This window comes from Canis lupus, chromosome 5 (genome assembly GCF_048164855.1).
Source record: "Canis lupus baileyi chromosome 5, mCanLup2.hap1, whole genome shotgun sequence".
NCBI lineage: Eukaryota > Metazoa > Chordata > Mammalia > Carnivora > Canidae > Canis > Canis lupus.
The window spans coordinates 48,067,529-48,085,969 of NC_132842.1; the positions used below are offsets into that span (position 1 = coordinate 48,067,529).

The 18,441-nt window shown below is 35.8% G+C and overlaps 1 protein-coding gene across 3 annotated transcripts in view; it reads right to left on the minus strand.

Annotated features, from left to right (window-relative positions):
* Positions 1 to 3,014: 3,014 nt before the first annotated feature.
* The window catches only part of ELOVL7 (ELOVL fatty acid elongase 7), a 75,639-nt gene continuing 60,212 nt past the window's right edge, over positions 3,015 to 18,441 (minus strand). For 2 of the 3 annotated variants that reach the window (XM_072826519.1, XM_072826520.1), the window contains 5 exons: positions 15,436 to 15,516; positions 14,501 to 14,557; positions 12,106 to 12,211; positions 7,457 to 7,593; positions 3,015 to 5,549 (listed from right to left, as the gene is read on the minus strand). In XM_072826519.1, the coding sequence (XP_072682620.1) occupies positions 5,340 to 5,549; positions 7,457 to 7,593; positions 12,106 to 12,211; positions 14,501 to 14,557; positions 15,436 to 15,516 (591 nt within the window). In that variant the 3' untranslated portion in view covers positions 3,015 to 5,339. The remainder of the gene's footprint in view (positions 5,550 to 7,456; positions 7,594 to 12,105; positions 12,212 to 14,500; positions 14,558 to 15,435; positions 15,517 to 18,441) is intronic. The other variant, XM_072826521.1, reaches the window with a different exon arrangement.

Here is an 18,441-nt window from a genome sequence, read left to right on the forward strand (position 1 = left end):
AGCTTAAGGACATAGGACAACTAAATATAGTGGCATTCTGGATGGAATCTTGGAACAGAAAAAGGACAGTAGGCAAAAACTGAGGAAATCTGAATGAAGTACGGACTTTAGTTAATAATAAATTATTGATATTGGGACAGCAATTACAATAAATGTACTATATTTATGTAATATGTTAATCGGGAAACTGGGTATGCATATATGGCAATTTTCTGCACTATATAATTTTTCTGTAAATCTATTCTAAAATCAAGTTTATTTTTAAAAAGAACCCCATTCGTGCACCACCCCAGATTTTGAGGTTTGTGTCATTTTGCTCTTCTCATTATTGTCATCCACTGTCTTCTTGGTGATATCCCACATTCAGAGTACTTTATCATCTAGCTATTTTTCATTCTAAGACTCATCATCATTGAGGCTCTTCAACATTCATGTGGACATTCCATCCAACATCATGCCTAACCTTCATCAATCTGTTCAATTCCAATACCCATCAGACATTTCCTGAATCAGCCACTCATTTCCAGAGCCCTATAATACTACCTCTGCACTTTGAATCATTGACCGCAGATGACAGCCCCCACTATTCCCATTCCCCTCCTTCTTCGAGAGTGATTGAATCCCTGATGTTAGCTTGAGAGTCAGCTAGGATAAAAAGAACACTTCCCAGATTTCCTTCTACTATGTGTGACCCATATGACTAAATTCTGGACACTCTTGTATCACTTTTATTATAGGTCCTTAAATGGAGAGAACAGTTCCTTCTCTTATCCTCTTCTCCTTCATGCTGACTGAAATCTGTGTATTGATGGCTTGAGTTCCAACATCCATTTTGGGTCATGAGTTGACTATGGGAATAGAAGCCACATATGGAGACCTGCAAAACCAAAGGTCCCTGGGTCTCTGACACTATAGTGCAACCAACCCAACTCTGACTGCCTATCTCTGGAACCTTATACGAGAAAGAATTTCTATCTTAAGTAACTGTTATTTTTAGGTTTTCATCATTCCTAGTTAAACTTACAAATCAGTTCATTCCCTTATTCCATCAACCTTTCTTGGCAGCATAGCATAAGAGCTAAGAGTAAGAGCTTCGAAATCAAAGAGATTTGATTTGATATCCAGCTCTACCACCTAATAACTTCCTGATCTTGGTTAAAATATATGTAAATGGTATATTTACATAAATATAAAGCATCAATTCCTTATCTGTAACTACCTCATTGCATCTATCTTGCAGGGATATTGTGAGAATCTTAATGCATGAGACATATAAGGAACTCAATAAGCACCGTTATCCTTTAAGAGTCTCACTCTCAGCTCCCATAATGCATCACTGCATCCAATCCTGCTGGCATTCTCAAGAACCTCCCTTGTTCTGCTGTATCTTCCTTGCAAATCCCCACTTTGGTCAATGCAAGTGTTCTCCATGCCCACATGATTTTGGGCCTAACACAATTATGCAAACTGGGACCACTACAAATGTATGATCTCTAGCCTCAATGGGGCTCTGCTGGAGGCTGGGAAATATTTGAAATCTGTGTCTATCCCTAAGCATATCCGTTTCCCACAATTTATGCAACCTTTTCACTCTTCATTTCTAGAATAAAGAAACATATTTATGCTGCTTTTTTAAAAGAAAAAAATTTCCCTCAGTCAATTTATCCCATCCCCTCTGCATTCATGAATACCTTACTCCAGCTAAAGCAGAAATAACCATAACCTTTATTCTCTTTTGGGCTAGGGACTCACCTTCTTTTCCTCCCCATTTAAATCTGCTGAATCTGTATTCTTTGTGCATATGTTCATATTTTTACCAATTACTATAAAGTGCTTTTAAATACATTATTTCATTTAAGCCACAGAACAATGTAGCAAGGAGAACTTGTATTATTGTTCTCATTTAATAGATGAAGAAACAGAAGCTGAGAGAGGTTAACCAGCTTGCCCAAGGTCACCTGGCATCTAACATCCATGTTTCATGGCTTCAGATTCAGCCCACTTTCCACACTGCCCCACCACTTCCCTAGACCCTGCTAACCATCCCATCCATGGTCAAACCAGATGAGACTCTCCCTTCAGAAGCTCTCTCCCACCCACCTTTCTTTCTAGGTACACATGCTGGCTCTCCTCCACCCATCCTTAATCAACAAATTTAGCTCTACTGTTAGTATCTAAAGCCACCACCCTACCCACCCCCCAGAAGCCTCTTAAGTACTGCTTAGATCAAACCTCATCTGTCTCAAAAATAGTCGAATGTTATCAATTTCCTGGAGAATCAAGCCCATGTGCCACAGCCAGGTGCCTCCAAGGTCTGAGCCTGCCTCCTTTTCTGGTCTCATCTCTCTGTATGAACTGCAGGGAAGCCTCACTATCATTTGGTCTATTGGCCATTTCCTAAACTTTCCTCTCCCTGGGCCTTGATCTGTTATCTCTTTTCACTTACAATTCCATGCCCACTAACCTACCACCCATTTTGAAATTCTGTACATCTTAAACACACAAGATCTAAGTCCTTCATAGAGCCTTCCCTGCTTTCTGAGTGGCAGAAAGTTCACTCATATGGCACCTAGATGCCCTGTCACATAATTTCCTCTGTCAGTTGGTAAGTTTCAGGAAGCCCCTCTGTGCCCAAGGTATCTTTGTATCACTCTAATACCTAGCGGGGCTCTGAATATACCAAGTATGCAACAAATGTGGAAAATGCTCTGGTTACATAAGTATTCAGCATTAAAATCACCTAGCATGCAAACATATGCAGTTAGATTCCAAAATAAAAGAGACACACACCACACTACCACAAATATATTATAATAGACACACACGCACACACACACACACACACAAACACAAACTTTGACAATATCCATGGAGTTTCCCATAGTCTTTAAAAATTTAACAGAAATAAGAGATAACTGAGGAAACATTAACTCATAATTTTATAATTTAGGGAACGATATATTCCACCCAATTAAGAATTCAACTCAGTTAAGATTGACCAGCGGCATCCCATAGACATTTAAAATTTTGTATTTGTATTTATTTACAGTACAGACATAGGTTTTCAAGGATTCATAGAACTTCATGTTGTAAACCAGGTTTTTTAACTGGTCTCTTTGTTACGTAAGCAAATCTAAAGGCAATAAAGTCCTGAAAAGTGGATGAAACCTTAACAGAAACTCTGTGTGACCCACAGAGCCCTTTAATAAGACAATGTCCATGTACAACCTACATCCAGTGATATTCATTTTGATCTAATGATGTTTATATGGAGGATACTTGTGCTAGCTGTGATTTCTTTTCATGTAATGTTCCAGCTCTCCACTTCTAGTCACATCATTTAGAACATGGTTCCATCACATGTTGCTGTTAGTTCACAAGCAAATCAGACATCTTAAAGACAACAGGAAGGTTACAACAGGTTGTACAATGCAGGGCAGAAACTATTATGAAAACCAAACTCTCCTTGCCCATCTTTTCTTTGGGCTTTCTTTTGGTCTTTACCCTGCTTGGGTCTTTGGGAGTTGTGTGCATTGGGTAAAGTACCTAGGACACCGTCTCATTTTAGCATAGGTTGGCTGGCTGTGAAGAGCTAAAATGGGAAAAGAGTTAAGGAACCCTGAGACCCTCAGAGAAATAAATTATAGCTGCTGTTCTTTTAACTCTGCTTTCTGTTAATTTTTTACTTAAGAAAAATAAGATATTTCCCCCTTTATCAACTCTCACCTTCTCATATTGTAAGCAAGTGAAATAAGTAAAGGTCACTTACAGGCAAATAGCCTTATAAATCTGGTAAGTGTGAGAGAAGAGGCCATGGTATAGATTAAATGTTTGGGGTGATATGCCTAACTACAGGAGTTTACAAGGAGTTTACTTGAGCTTTGATGTACAATGCTATCACTGTGTGTTACATAACTGTGGCCCATAAGGACTAATTGTTTAAAGTCATATAAGCATAAGTAGTTCTTCAAAATCGAGTACAAATATAACAAGAATGAAAGCAACAGGGAAAAATTCAGAAATGTCCAAATATCATTGCTTCTGGGGCAAAACTCTATTGACCAGTATTTTTGGTTTGCCAACAAGAAAACGTGAGAACAAGAGAATTTTAGAAAGCAGTAATTGTAAAGAAACAAAACTAAGCAAAAATGAGTTTCAGGTCTTCATTATATAGTTTATATAAATCCAGGTTATTAATGCATAATTCTGGGCAATGGCTTTCCATGCACTGTATCTATAACAACTATTAAACGGCCTCTCTCTTTCTCCTCTATTTAGACACCCTTACATAACCAAGTAGTCCCTAGAGAATTTCTGTGCCACCATTTGCTTCCAGTTGCTTCACAAATGACTCTAACCCACCTCTGGAAACTGTGTATAATGGGCGGTCCGAAATCATTTATGATTTAAAAGTGCTTGTAGTGTGCTAATGATATGAACATTTATATACCTCACCAAAACATATTTAACCAGATAATCCTTTAAGCCAAGACAATATGAGAAAGTGACATTGTAACATACAACAGACCACAGATTTTTCCCACTGAGCTACAGCCTACTTTTTCCATTGACAAATTTCACTTCCTTCCGGAAGTATACAAAGTTAACTATAAAATAGTAACAGCACAGTGTTCATTAAGCCACAGAACAAATCATCTTGTTTTCAAAATATTAACCTAACCTTAGTGTCATATGCATTGATGTAGTAACCGAAAGAACTGTTACTTCCAAACAGTATATACAACAAAAGTGCTGTAGGGAAGTCTTACCAGCAGAACTATTGGTAGCTACACAAGAGATCCATTAAAAATTACTGTTAGTGACGTTAAATGACAACTTATCAAAAATTCACTTAATTTTCACCAGTGTTAGCTCTTTAGAACAACTCTAGAGTAAACAGAGTGTCTTCTGAATATAATCAACAAGCAACAAAGCCAGAACCCACAGTTAGAATTTCAGAGTTGGTAGAAGGAATCTATAGTAGAGCATGGATCTCTGTCTGTGTTCAAAATATCTAATGATATTTTTCATCTATACCGGACTTCTTTGAAAAGTACTATACTGTTTCATATCCTCCTTTCATTGTAACAAATGTATTAAATAAAACCTTTAGATTAAGTTTAAAAGCAGCTGAAAAACTGCCTGCTTTAGGCTCTAATTAGACTCTGTTATCTGGGAGCTTTGGCTCTCAAATATCAGAAACCCCAATAACTTATCATAGAAATACAAGCTCTTGGTTTTGAAAAATATACAAAATGCACTTCACATGGAAATAGCTCTTGATTGTCAAGGAAAGTAAGATACCAGTCTCATTTATAGATTCACGTTGTGCTTGCATTTCAATGATCTTTGTTTTTGCAGATTCCGTTTTTCACAGTTTTGGGCAGCCTCTGGCCTTTGGTGTAAGCACGGTACCAAAAATGGAGAAAGAGCAGCAGAAAGATGCACCCATAACTCATAATGATGTACAGAAAGACTGGAAACTGGTACTTGCAATCTTCCATGAAAAAGAACTGGCCTATATGGATGGTGACAATAATGAACTGGACCTAACAGATGAAAGAATGAAAAATATTATTCAGATATGAAGTCACAAAGGAGCAATTATTTAATGCATTCTTTGGCTGCTTATGTTTAAACACTCTTCAACCATATCCAGGCTACTGTTGGGTATGGAATTTTATCTTTATATCTAGCCTCCATGGGTGTTAGAGTGGGTGGGACAGAGTCAAAATCAAGATGGAAATGGGGAACCACTATTCAGTTCTGCCCAACTACACAACTCCAGTGGGCCCCACATACATGGCCCTAGAGCTGTGCAGTGGGGCAGCCCTTTTGTACCCAAAGAATCATCAGAGCAGGTTTTCTTGGCAAGTCTTCGTCTTGAGTCCTGAACTTGACAAAATGCACATGGGACTCCTATATTATGGCCTAATTTTCTCTAAGAGTTTTGATTTCAAATATTCTGTCTTGCTGTTAGATGAGGTATTTCAATTTGGGGGAAATACAAACATTCTAATTAGAGCCCCAGCAATTCTGTAGGAACCAAAGCATCCCTGGGTCCTTGTACCTGCCACTTGTCATCCACAGCTATATCAGGGTAAAAATATATCCTGCTAATGACAGCAGAGAATCTGTAAGGAGTGAAACAGCATTGATGACTGTCCTCATGAGGCCCGGGAGCTCTTTGTTCCAGGACATTCTACACAGCTTAATGGGAAGATTTCCCAGGCTAATGCCCAAGTTTTTTGCATATCTTTTTTCTCCTGATTAAAAGGCAACATGTGCTCTGTGGGAATGTTAGAAAAGTAAAACGCCATAAAGAAAAATAAATAACAATTACCTATCATCTATCCAGTTATAACCATAGTTAAGCTTTCCACAGTTTCTTTATGATCATCCTCAAGCTTCCTTTCATTATCTTAAGAAACTTCGATGACATGCATATGCAGTTGCTACACTTATTTCTCTCATTTTGCAGACACAAAGATGATACCTTTGGGACCCTTGGCTCGGTGACACTATCAATATTCGACTCAAGTGTGTTTGTGTATAACCAACATATTCAAGATAATAATAAATATCTATTATTTGTTCTATTTGAGTATTTTGCCACATAATTAAAAAGGTTTTATAACATTCAAGAGTAGGTTAAGTGAAAAAAAAAAAGCCCAATACAAAATTGTCTATGCAGTATAATGCAAATCAAGCAACTGGTATACACATATATGTGGAATTATGTTTATTTTTTCTTTCTCTTTGCTTAATTAGATGTTCTAATTTCTCAGCAATAGTCATATGTTACTTTATAATCAGAAAAAAATACTTAAAAAGAAAGCAATTATGAATAATTTTCTTGCAAAGTAGGAATTAAAATAATTTATAATTTATTTCACTATTTCCGTGCACTTGGTTATTTAGAGCATTGTCAATTTTGTCAATATATATGATATACTGTGACTCTACCTCTTTAATCAGCAAGTATGTTTACCATTTAGAAGAAAAACAGACTCACAGGCAGGGATGGGGGAGACTTATAATGCCCTCATAGTTATATTCTCTTCCTCAAAATCATTTAGACCAAGAATATGGAATGTCTAACTTCTAATTTAATATTATGCCTGTTGTGATTCAAATAACCTTGAGATTATCTTGATCATAATTATATTTATTTTATATAAAAGCATAAAATGGTATAAAGATGGCATAAAGATATACATTCTGGTTTAACTGTCTGAACTCTTGGCTACCAAATACACTTTGTTTTCAACACAGTGCTGGACAAAAGTTTAAATAAGATGGAAAGGATAATGATGGGGTGCAATATAGGGGCTATACATTCTATATTCCTATTTTTTTATGACTTTTGTGCTTTTGTTAGTATCCTGATTCATAGGGAAGAGAAATGACTCCAGTTTAGTTTTATATCTGGTTTTAAAGAAAACTAATTACTCACAAGTTGTAATGATGTCAAATACTTTTTCCACCACAGATACTTCTGGAAGGCTGGTCCCAGTGCAGACAGCCCATAGTAGGAATACATGACTACATGTACAGCTGTATTTAGAAAGGCATGGAATGTTCCCAAACCACCTGGAAAATAAAATTATTGTAAAGTGGGGGCAATGCTCCTTAATATATGATTCATTTTTGTCTGAACTGAGATTTCAGAATAATTATTTCTTTAATTTTAGTAAAGAGAAAAACATATACAACATCAATGTTGTTAAATAGTTACTAAATGAGAGGGAACTGGATAACACGTTCATTCAGTAAAATGAGATGTAAATCTTCAAAAATAAGTTAGAATGCCTTTATTTATTGTTATATCTTAACCTTAAGATGGTCTTTTGATTTAGGTTCACTTTAACAAACTAAGTTGAGTTACTTTTTAAAAATGGTATATGCGTAATAATAATAATAATCAAATTCATTTTTTTAGTAAGGGTTGGCATATATAAAGTATACAAATACATTAATCTTAAGTGATGATTTTGCACATAGGTATACGCACCCATAACCATCCACATAGAACATTTCCAACATCATGTACAGTTTCTACGTCTCCCTTCCAAGAATATGCTCCTCCCAATGTAATCTTTATGCTGACTTCTATCATCAAGTACTAGTTTTCCTGTTATTAACCTTTATATAAGTAGGATTATACAGGATAATCTTTATCCATGTTGCTATGCATATTAGTAGCTTCCTTTCTTACTGCTGTATAGTATTACAGTATTACACTGTAATGCATCACAATCCATTCTCTTGTGCTACAAAACTTTGGCAATAAAACCACTGGCTTTTATTAGTAGGCTATGCTGAGTTTGCCTTAATTATTTAAAAACAATTATTGTTTTCCCAAAATAAACATTTATTAATTGTTAAGCCACCTTTGTTTACACTTCCATTTGATTACTATCAATTATGACTTCCTATTTTGGTTTTCTTCTTCTAACCACTACATCTCCCACTGATCACATTCAATTTAGAACAGAAACAAATAACCCTGGAGAACAGAAGCAAAGATCAACTCAATTGTCTTTTTAGCTGGACTTGTGTAGTACAGTGTAAGGCGTAACAAGGTGACTAGTTGATAGTAGGGCAAGAGACCAAAAAACTCCTCCTTAGCATCTTTCCTAAGAGGCACAATCTGGAAGAAGCTGCATTCTTTATATATAGCCTGATTCAGCTTAGTGATGCTGATCTGGGATTTAAATTTTTCTCCAAAATATTCTACTTTTTTTTATTTCAGTCTTCTTTAATTCCAGAAATAAAATGAAATCTCACAAATGTGGAACAATTACATTAGAAAAAGGACCAAATTCATAAACACTACATATTACAGGAAATTTAAAACAAAATAAAAATTGTTGCATAGTAGAAACAGATTACATTTCAATAATCATTCATAATTGCAGAAATTCTGGATACTTCTAGATGTTACCACTGGTAAAGTACTCCTTTAAAGTAACCTGTTTTAAAAAATTATTTTTGAGTTATTTAAATATTCCCCCAGTGCCTCATTTATGCTGTCCTGTGCTTCATAAACTTTCTTCTCCTAAATAAATAAAATTGCAGCTAATTCTTTAATTTTCATAAACTTCAAGTCAGAAGAAACTGAATTAATGAAGCTTATTAACAACCTCCCACCTTTTATTATTTACATTTGGGTTAGTCTTTTTTCCCCAAAGAAACTTGAGTTAATAAATTATAGTGGTGTGAAAACACCTTTTCTAGGGTGATTTAAAAATATAGTAGTTGTCTATTTCTGATAGTTTAGGAGTCAAGTTGCTTAGCATAAGCCAAATACCTCTCACGTCCATTTGTGTCTTGTGATTATATAAACACACAGGAAACAAACTACATCAGAAACTTTCTAAGATGCCTGCCCCATTTTTTTTGGTCGAAGACTATTTTCCATCCAGAATCTTTCACTATTTAAATGTGCTAAAATGAGAAGGATCCAATGGGCAGGAATTTAACAAAGCACTAGTGTACCTAACAGGGTTTAGTTAAGGATTACTAATCAAAATCAGCTTCCAAATAAAATTAACTTGCTGATTTTGTCTAGTTATTATTTTCTCAGATATGTTAATAAGTTTGTTCATAGAACAGTCACGTTTTAATTCATAATGTTTTTCACATCTCCTTTGGAAGGCTTTCCTAATAAAGTATTTTCTAATCTTGCTTTCTCCTTTACAACAATACTTTTGCAAAGATAACATCCCTGAATGAATTACAATTAGTGCCATCTCATTTTATTCCTTTGGTTTAGAAAAAGGAATCACCTGGGTAGTAATCACAATTCTACATATCTCTGGAAGGGAGTATGTACATAACGAATATAAAAACCTGCCAGAGAAACATTTGCATCATATTCCAAAGAAAAGTTGGAATTCTTATTATGCCAGAGAATTGTACAACAGGCAAACAGGAAATTAAATACTAGATAGAGATCAGCTGTGCTCAAATTTTTGAAAGAACAGTTTAAACTGGAGTTTCATTTTAGGAATGAAAGTCAATGCCAGACCACATTTCTGGAAATATCTCAGCTCTTGTTGCTGTACTTGTCACTAAGTAGATATTAGGTGTACAAGTATTTACTAGATTCCACATGCAAGACTGAACAGAAATGCCGACTTGAGGAACATATAAGAGAGAAGAAAGTATTTACATTTTGAAAGCAGAAGGGGGATTAAGGTGTGGACAAAGAACTCATTACAAAGTGTTTGATGTCTACAAACAGGGTAACATTGAAAAACCAAGGAATTTCATGTCTAAATTTTCATTATTGAAAGCAATGCCTATTTGGAAATGGAAGCCATACTATCAATGGCTCAAGAATAGACACTAGAAAAGTACTCAACTCTATTCTTCAAATAAAGTTCATTTTTCCCATTATAGAACTAATAGCTATTCAATACAGAAAAATCAGAAAATACAGAGGAAGATAATGATGGAGAGGGAAAGCTCTTTTTTGTGTCAGCACCTCCAAATAACTGTATTTTGGGGGTACTGCTCCCCAATCTTTTTCCTATTTATACTTATTTTTCAGTGTTGTAATATTCTGGTCTCAGAGAAGAATCTGAATAAATAAATTATAAGGGTGTGAAAGAACTTTTTCTAGCATACTTTAAAAATAGAAGAGATACCTATTTCTGATAATTTTGGAGTCAAACTGCTTAAAGGAGAAGATGAACTAGATGTCAATATCATTTACATTTCACAGTTATATATATATATATACACATAAGAATTCATAATCATTTTATTAATGGGTAGTTAGGTATTTTTCAATTTTTGGCCAAAGAATATCACTCTACAAAGAACTTATGTGCATGTGAGAGAAAACAAATACATACAAAGATAAGTAAAATAATGGAAATTAAATAATATAGCTATCCTTGATTTGTAAAAGGACACAAATGAGACTATCTTATCATAACATGAGCTACATTTTTACATCAACATACATTATAAGAAAAACCAGCAACATTTACTTTTTAAAAATTCATGACATATAAATGCCAATTTGGGGAAAGGAAACACCTCACATACTGGAAAATCTGATGCCCAAAAGCCACGTTAGGAACCGTCCTTCTGGCTCTGCTAAGGTTCTGGTATCTCTTTCATGCCAATGGCTTATTCATGCCCTCTCATTCTCTGGGACATGAAGATTTTCCCCCATGCCTAGAGACTCTAAAACTCATATAAGAATTCTTCAACTGTGGTTTCTTATTTTAGTCCTGTAAAGTCAGAATGCCCAAAAGAAATGAGCTACTCACAGAAATTTTAAAGCTTTGTCTAACATGGGCTGCAGATTTACTCAAAGACTTCTTAAATTTAGGAAAGATTTATTTTTTATTTATTAAGATATATTTATTTCTTAAATCTTCGGACCAACTTTTGCTAATAAGTATACGTACTTGGGGGATATCATTTATTTAACACTTTATGATAGGGCAAAATTATTTAAACTGTTTTTTCCGATTCTAGATGTTCAGAGGCATAAAACCAATGCCAAAGGAACAAAAGAGTCTGATGCCAAGCTTTTGATTTAAACCAGTTTTGACTTCAAAATAATATCAAAACAATATCCTTCCACCACAACTTGACACATCTTTAAAGAGTTGGTAGGGAATGAGATGTGTATCAGTTACTGGAGTTTTGAAAGGAACGAAGGCTGGAACTTGAGAAAAACATTCTAACTTTCTAGAAACCTGGAAGGAACTGATACCTAACTATATTTCTATAAAACTAAGGCTTCTACCATTTTATTTGTTTGCTGTTTATTTATTTAAGGATATTTAATAGAACTATATGGGAAAAGAGTAAAATCCAAACAAAACAATGAAAGGATAAAAGTAGGAGACCGTACCCAAAAGTCATGAGTATCTAAAGAATGGGGGGTGCGGGAGGGATCTAGGTTGAGAGTCTCACATTTATCTTTCAGGTAATAATGAAAGTCAGAAGTTTAACCAAAGTAATTCTTTGATGTTTTGAGTTTCTTCTAAATCATATATAAGGACAGAAGAATTTGTGTTCACAACATACAGAAATGTAATTGTTTATAACACATGATCCCAACTCTCCCTTGGCTACCTGCGGCAAATTTGACTCCAAACCACCAGGTCCATGGCATGATGGTATGATGGAAGACATGCAGGAAAGTCACTTGGCTATTTTTCTTACGCAGAACAAAAAAGATCTGAAATAATTTTAAAAAAATCAAGTTCATAGAAAATCATGCAATGATTTATCTACTGTTACAAAAATACTGGCAAAGTACAAACATCATAATTTACATTCAAAGGGCTGCCTTAGAGAATGCTCATAGAAGCAGCTGATTCTCCAAGGGGCAGCTTAAAAGCTAATTAGTATTAAGAAACTTAGATATGATGACTAGTCATGGGAGAATCAATAAAAAAGTGTTAAAGAAAATGTATGCAGATTTGAAAATCAAAAATGGAAAGTGAAGAACTTAGCCAAATATCATTGAAAGAAATGTTACTGGTAGGAAAACATCCACGTGGATTTTAAAGTATATGGGAAAGCAGAGAGTCTCAATTCTTAGGACAGAAATTACTTTATATTGCTCTCTAAGATAGCCTACCAATTTAGATAAGGGAAAGGAGGACTTGCAACAGAGCAAAAAGTTAGCATATAATTATTAAAGAAAGATGAAAAGGGAAGAACTCAAGGGGATTTGGGGAAATAGGATGGGGGGAAAAAGCAGCCTGGGAAAAATGAGAAAGGCAACAAAGGCACTATCCAGACTGAATGTACTCATGGTTTGCAGAAACCCTACAAACAAACAAGGAGGAGAACTGGAAGGCTTTTACAGGGGAGTGGGTTTTAAAAAAATTCAAAAGCAGAATTAAGTGTTCAAGAAATATTCAAAATTCAGAATACCAGTGATGAGTCAGACTTCTAAATATAGAACTAAGCAGAACAGCACAAATAGAAGTATCCATAGCAGTATTTGAGAAATGCGGTTTAGGGAAGGACATAGAGGTAGCAACAGTTTCCTTATGGAACCTGGAAATGAGCACAGGCAAAGCAGAACAATGAAGCCAAAATGCATTTGCTTATGCACATGGAAGAAGGCAGCATGATGCAGGATGCAAAGGAAAAGCCCCACATCAACTATCTGGGGTCCTGGTCCCAGGCAGTAGCGGCATTCCTCTGGGTGAGTTACTTACCTTTCTGGCTTCAATTTATTTTCAGATTGAGGGCTCTGGACCAGATCAGTGGTTCTCAACCCTGGCTGCATATTACAATGTCCAAGAAACTTTATAAAAATTGCTATGCCTAGTCTCTGACTGTAGACCATCTGGCACCAAATCTCTAGAGGTGAGGGCCAGGGTTTTTTTTTGTGTGTGGTGGTGGTGGTTGCTTTTTCTAATGCAGTTAATTCTCCTGAACCATGATGGCTTAGAACCACTGAACTACAACCAGGGTCTCCCAGTGTGGACCCTGGACCAAGAGCAACAACATCACCTGAGAACTTAAAAGAGATGCAACTTCTTGAGCCCAATATACTGAACCAGAAACTGTAGGGGTGGGGTGCATGTTATCTGTGTGTTAACAAGCCCTCTAGGTGATTCTAAGGCATGCCCAAGTTTAAGAACCACTGTATTCTATGCTCACTAAAGTCCCTTTCAATTCTAACAGTATGTGATCATTCAGCTGAGAAGGTGAAGCATGTTGAGATTTGCTACAAAAAATACACAATCTGTAATAGGTATTTATAATATGTATTCTGAGGAGAGAACACAGTTGTCTTAGACTCAGAACTGGTTCCAGAATAACTGAGATCCACATGCCCCAACAATGAAATAAATGTCCAGCTTTCCTAAGCGACTCTGAAAACAGAAGTAGGTTTTCTCCTTTCATCATGGACCCTAATCCATGGCACTTGCTTCTCCCAGAGCCCAGTCACCAAAATTCAGAGTTGATCCTCAACAGGATCTTAAGTTGGAAGAGAGAAGATCTAGTAAGCATAAACTTCAGAAAGGCAGATGGAGATAGTTTTGTTGTTATCAAAATTACTGATATCCCAGGGCTAACATCCTAATGTAAGTTTATGAATTTTGAAGCATTTATCCTCTTAAAGGAATATGGATGACACAGTGCTTTGGTTTATATCAAAAGAACGCAAGGTAAAATGTTCTCTGTTCTTTGCTTCATGAACCTGCTTCCCCAAACACTAGTTATCCATCTCCATAAAGATGCACAGTTTTGCAGAATATGTGACAGTTACATACTTATCTTAATCAGGTAGTAGATACATAACAAGAGCTTTTGGAGTTTGCAAAAGATTGAAAAAAAATGCTTATCCGATTTTCTAAAATTACTGATAATAAAAGGTAAAAAATAATTGGAGTTCTGCCGGAAGTGGAAAGATAACAAGAATTATCAGACAGATTAACTCCAGCAGTTTATTGCTTCCACTAAAAGATCAAACATTTACCAAATGTGGTAACCACATACTCACAGTATCTAACAGCTCAATAAATTTGGAGAAGTAATAAAGCCAGCAGGTGCGTGCCATCTGCAGAAACACACATAGATACGAATTTATTTTATTTTTTATGTGGAGGAAATTTTTATTTTTTTTAATTTTGGCAAAATATACATACTGAATTTACCATTTGTAAGTGTTCAGTTTGGTGGCATTCTCATTTTTGTGCAACCATCACCACCATTCATCTGTAAATCTCTTCTCATCTTGCAAAAGTGAGACTCTGTACCTACTAAATAATCACTCTTTACCTCCCTTCCCCACCATCCCTTGACAACTACCATTTTACTTTCCGACTCTGATTCTAACTACTCCAGGTATTTCACATAATAGAATCATACAGTATTTGTCCTTTTGTGCCTGGATAATTCCACTCAGTGAAATGTCCTCCAGGTCCATCAGTGTTACAGCACATGTCAGATTTTTTTCCCTGCTAAGGCTGGGGATTATTCCATTGCATGTATGTACCACATTTTCTTTATCTGTTCATCTGTCCGTGGACATTTGGGTTGCCTCTATTTCTTGGCTACTGCAAAAAGTGCTGCTGTGACTATGGGTATACAAATATTTCTTTGAGTCTCTGTGTTCAGTTCTTCTAGTTAAGTATCCAGAAATGGAATTGCCAGATCCTATGGTAATTCTATCTTTAATTGTTTGAGGAACCAGATATGAATTTATTTTTAAATCCAGGAAGGTAAAAAATAAGAGCACCAACTTTCATTTAGCAGTAAACCACATACCTGACTTTATGTTTGATTCTTTCTGATCATTTTTAGCTTTTTTTTTCTGTACATATAATTTGATAATCGAGTCATTTACTTCTTCTGAGTTCACATAAGTGTTAAAAAAAGAGTCTAAAATGTTTTAACATTTAATTTGAATTATGAGTTTTTCCAAAGAAAACTCACCCTCAGTGCTGAAGGTGACTGTGAGTAGTCAACAATTTCGCATCGAAATGAATAACCTGTGCCCCAGCCAGACATCACAAACTGGAAGAGAGCATATGTACATTAAAGGACGAAGCATCTGCTCAACAGCTATAACAACAGGACTTTGGATTGTGTCTCTTTACCACAATCACAGTTGACTCCGCATGCAGTGCAGACGAAAAGGCAGGCTAGAACAATTACAGACTGGGAACTCCTTTGATAATCAAAGCAACAAGCATTTTCAAAATTGTATACTCATATATTACCTACATCAACTTTTTTCTGACTCAAATGTCCATGTCTTGGAATGATTATTCTGATACAGTGGAGAATAAAACATTGGGTGTTTTGCCTATATAGCAAACACTGGTTGGTATATGCCAGTATACGTACACATATGTATATCTATATATGCCTGTGAATACGTTTACATACTCTGAAGGGGATAGCAAGGTCTGAAAACAGTCTTTTCTGGTGATGTCTAATCTTCTCAATCAGTCAATAAGTAAATGGGCAAACCAGAATTTCTCACTGTACTCATTAGATGGCTGCCACAACTGGGTTTTCCTGTTCTTGGCTAGTGTGTGTAATGTGAAGTGGTAGTCCATGACTCTTAAAAATCAAGATTGATCAAACACAAGACTCAGATATCAGTTAATTTTGGATTCCCATGATGAGTAAGAGAGGAAAATGTTAACAAGAAGAGTGCAAAATGGCATGTCTTAATTCCAGCACACCCACAAAGTGACCTTAGACTAGTGGTGAGAAGAAAGGGTCTATTGTTGTTATCTGAACCTTAATTCAAAGATTATTTTGACATTCTTTTAGTAGGATGGGGGGAAGTTCTTTTAAAAGAGTATCTGATTCAAACAGAAACTAAGGAAATGAAAAAAAACAGTATCTGAAAATGAAGAGCTAAGGGCTCTACTTTTAAATGAGTGTATAAATTAAATGGTTGGCTTAACTGAGTGTTCTGACAATACAATCAGCTCTTCTCTAACATCCTATTCTCACAAGTCCCAGCATCTTCCCTGGAATGTCTTATTTCTCAGTACAATGGTTACATCATTTTCTGCCATGAGTGCACCTTCTAAATTTCTATTTTTAATTACTATTAAAGCTAAAATGAAAACTTCACCATAAATTAGTTTTTAAAAGCAAAAATTTATGAGGTTTATCAAAATATTTTAATGCTGAAAACCAATAAGATGCATAAGAGAAAGAACAACTCTTTAGACCATGGTATTCAAACTCATACCATCCTTTCCTGATATTAGCTCCTACCTTGATTCCTAAGATATTTAATTCCACTGTCAACTTGGTAAATGGTGAAATCTTTACAAAGATGATCAGAAAAGACATATTTTATGGGTTAGAAAAATGACTTACAAAAACAAATCAACAAGTTTTTCTCAAAGGAACAAGGGGATGTGTATAAAAATAGCTAATTCTACAAAATCCTGATCTGTCAGTGACCATCATATTCTCTTCCATTCAGATTCTCTTCTGATTGCTGCAAGTAAAACTGAAAGTCCACTTACTTAACTGGGATGATTGGCTTTCCACTTTACCATACCTCAAAAAAGGACTGAGCTGAACAACAGAAGCTCTGTGACATGGTCTCCTGTGAGATCTTCACTGGTCTCTCTTTATCAATGTCTGACTGGTGCCAAGTAACTAGCACATTCAAAAACCATCACTCTACAGTCAGGCATGTGGGTTCCCTTTGTGTGATATACTCCCCTTTCATCTTGCTCATGTTTTCAAGATTTATAACCCATCTTGTTCATATTTTCCCTAACATTCATAAGTGGAGGTGTTTCCTCTGTATACCTAATGTAATTATGCTCTACCCAATAAACCATGTGTTCAGTGTCCTGTACATGATATGCTGACCAGCTGCCAAGAGTCTTTGTTTAAAGAGAGAGTAAAATTGGTGCTTTCCTGATACTAAATTTAAGAACATTCTAATAGTCTATGGAGCTTTTGACATATATTTCTATGTTTCAGGCTATCAAGAAGAAGGAGCAATAATTTGTATTTGGCAGGTAATAAACCCCAACTTTGGCATATAAGTAACTCTAGTATGAGTGATTAATGGGAAATAGAAACTGCCAAATTCAGATATTTTCAAAACTTCTTTTACACTGTATTTGCTAAAGTAGGAACCCAAACTTAATGGCTATAATTAAATTCTTTTCCTGAGAAACATATTTGGGGACATCACACTGAATAACATAATCAGACATAGAGTATAAAGGGACGTGAGAAACAATTTGGTTTCACCTTGACTCTATAAAATGGGAGAACTAAGGCCCAGAGAGGTTAAATAACTTGCTCAAAAATCAGGCAGTTGGTTAGTAGCATGACTGGTATTAATAGCTCCTTGTCTCCTGGCTTCTAGGTCTGCACTTCACTGTCCTATAGGCTGTTTCCCCGCCCTCATAACTTGGTAAGAGCATGTATTTTTTCTGCTCCTCACCTCTACTAACCCTTCCCTTTCAGTTACTTGTGATCCATAACAGTAAGGTAGCCTGTAGTTAATTTTGGTAAATACGTAGAAGAAATAGAAGGTAGCAAGGCAAGTCCAGACTTTAGGGAAGCCAATGAGAAATGAAGCTACAACAAATATAAGGTGACTCAATCAGGTAGATTTGCAGTGGGAATCAAGTTGGAGGGATACATATGGAGAGGTCAAGAGGGGCTGCAGGGGTCATGGTGGGCCCTCAAGAGTTTTTCAGTTATGTGGAAGCACAAGCTATGCAGCAAAGAAGTAAATAAGGAGTGGAAGATGAGAAAGCCAGCCAGTATTGGAAAAGAAGCAAAGAATCCCAGAAAAGCAGGTAAGTGAGGCTGGTGAAGGTTGTTAATAGTACAGTAGGTGAGAGAGAATCCATGAGTCTACTCTTGGGCCTGGAAGATCCCACTCTCTCTTATTGACAAGGGACAGGTTCCTTCACCTACTGCTTTGTATGAATTTAAATT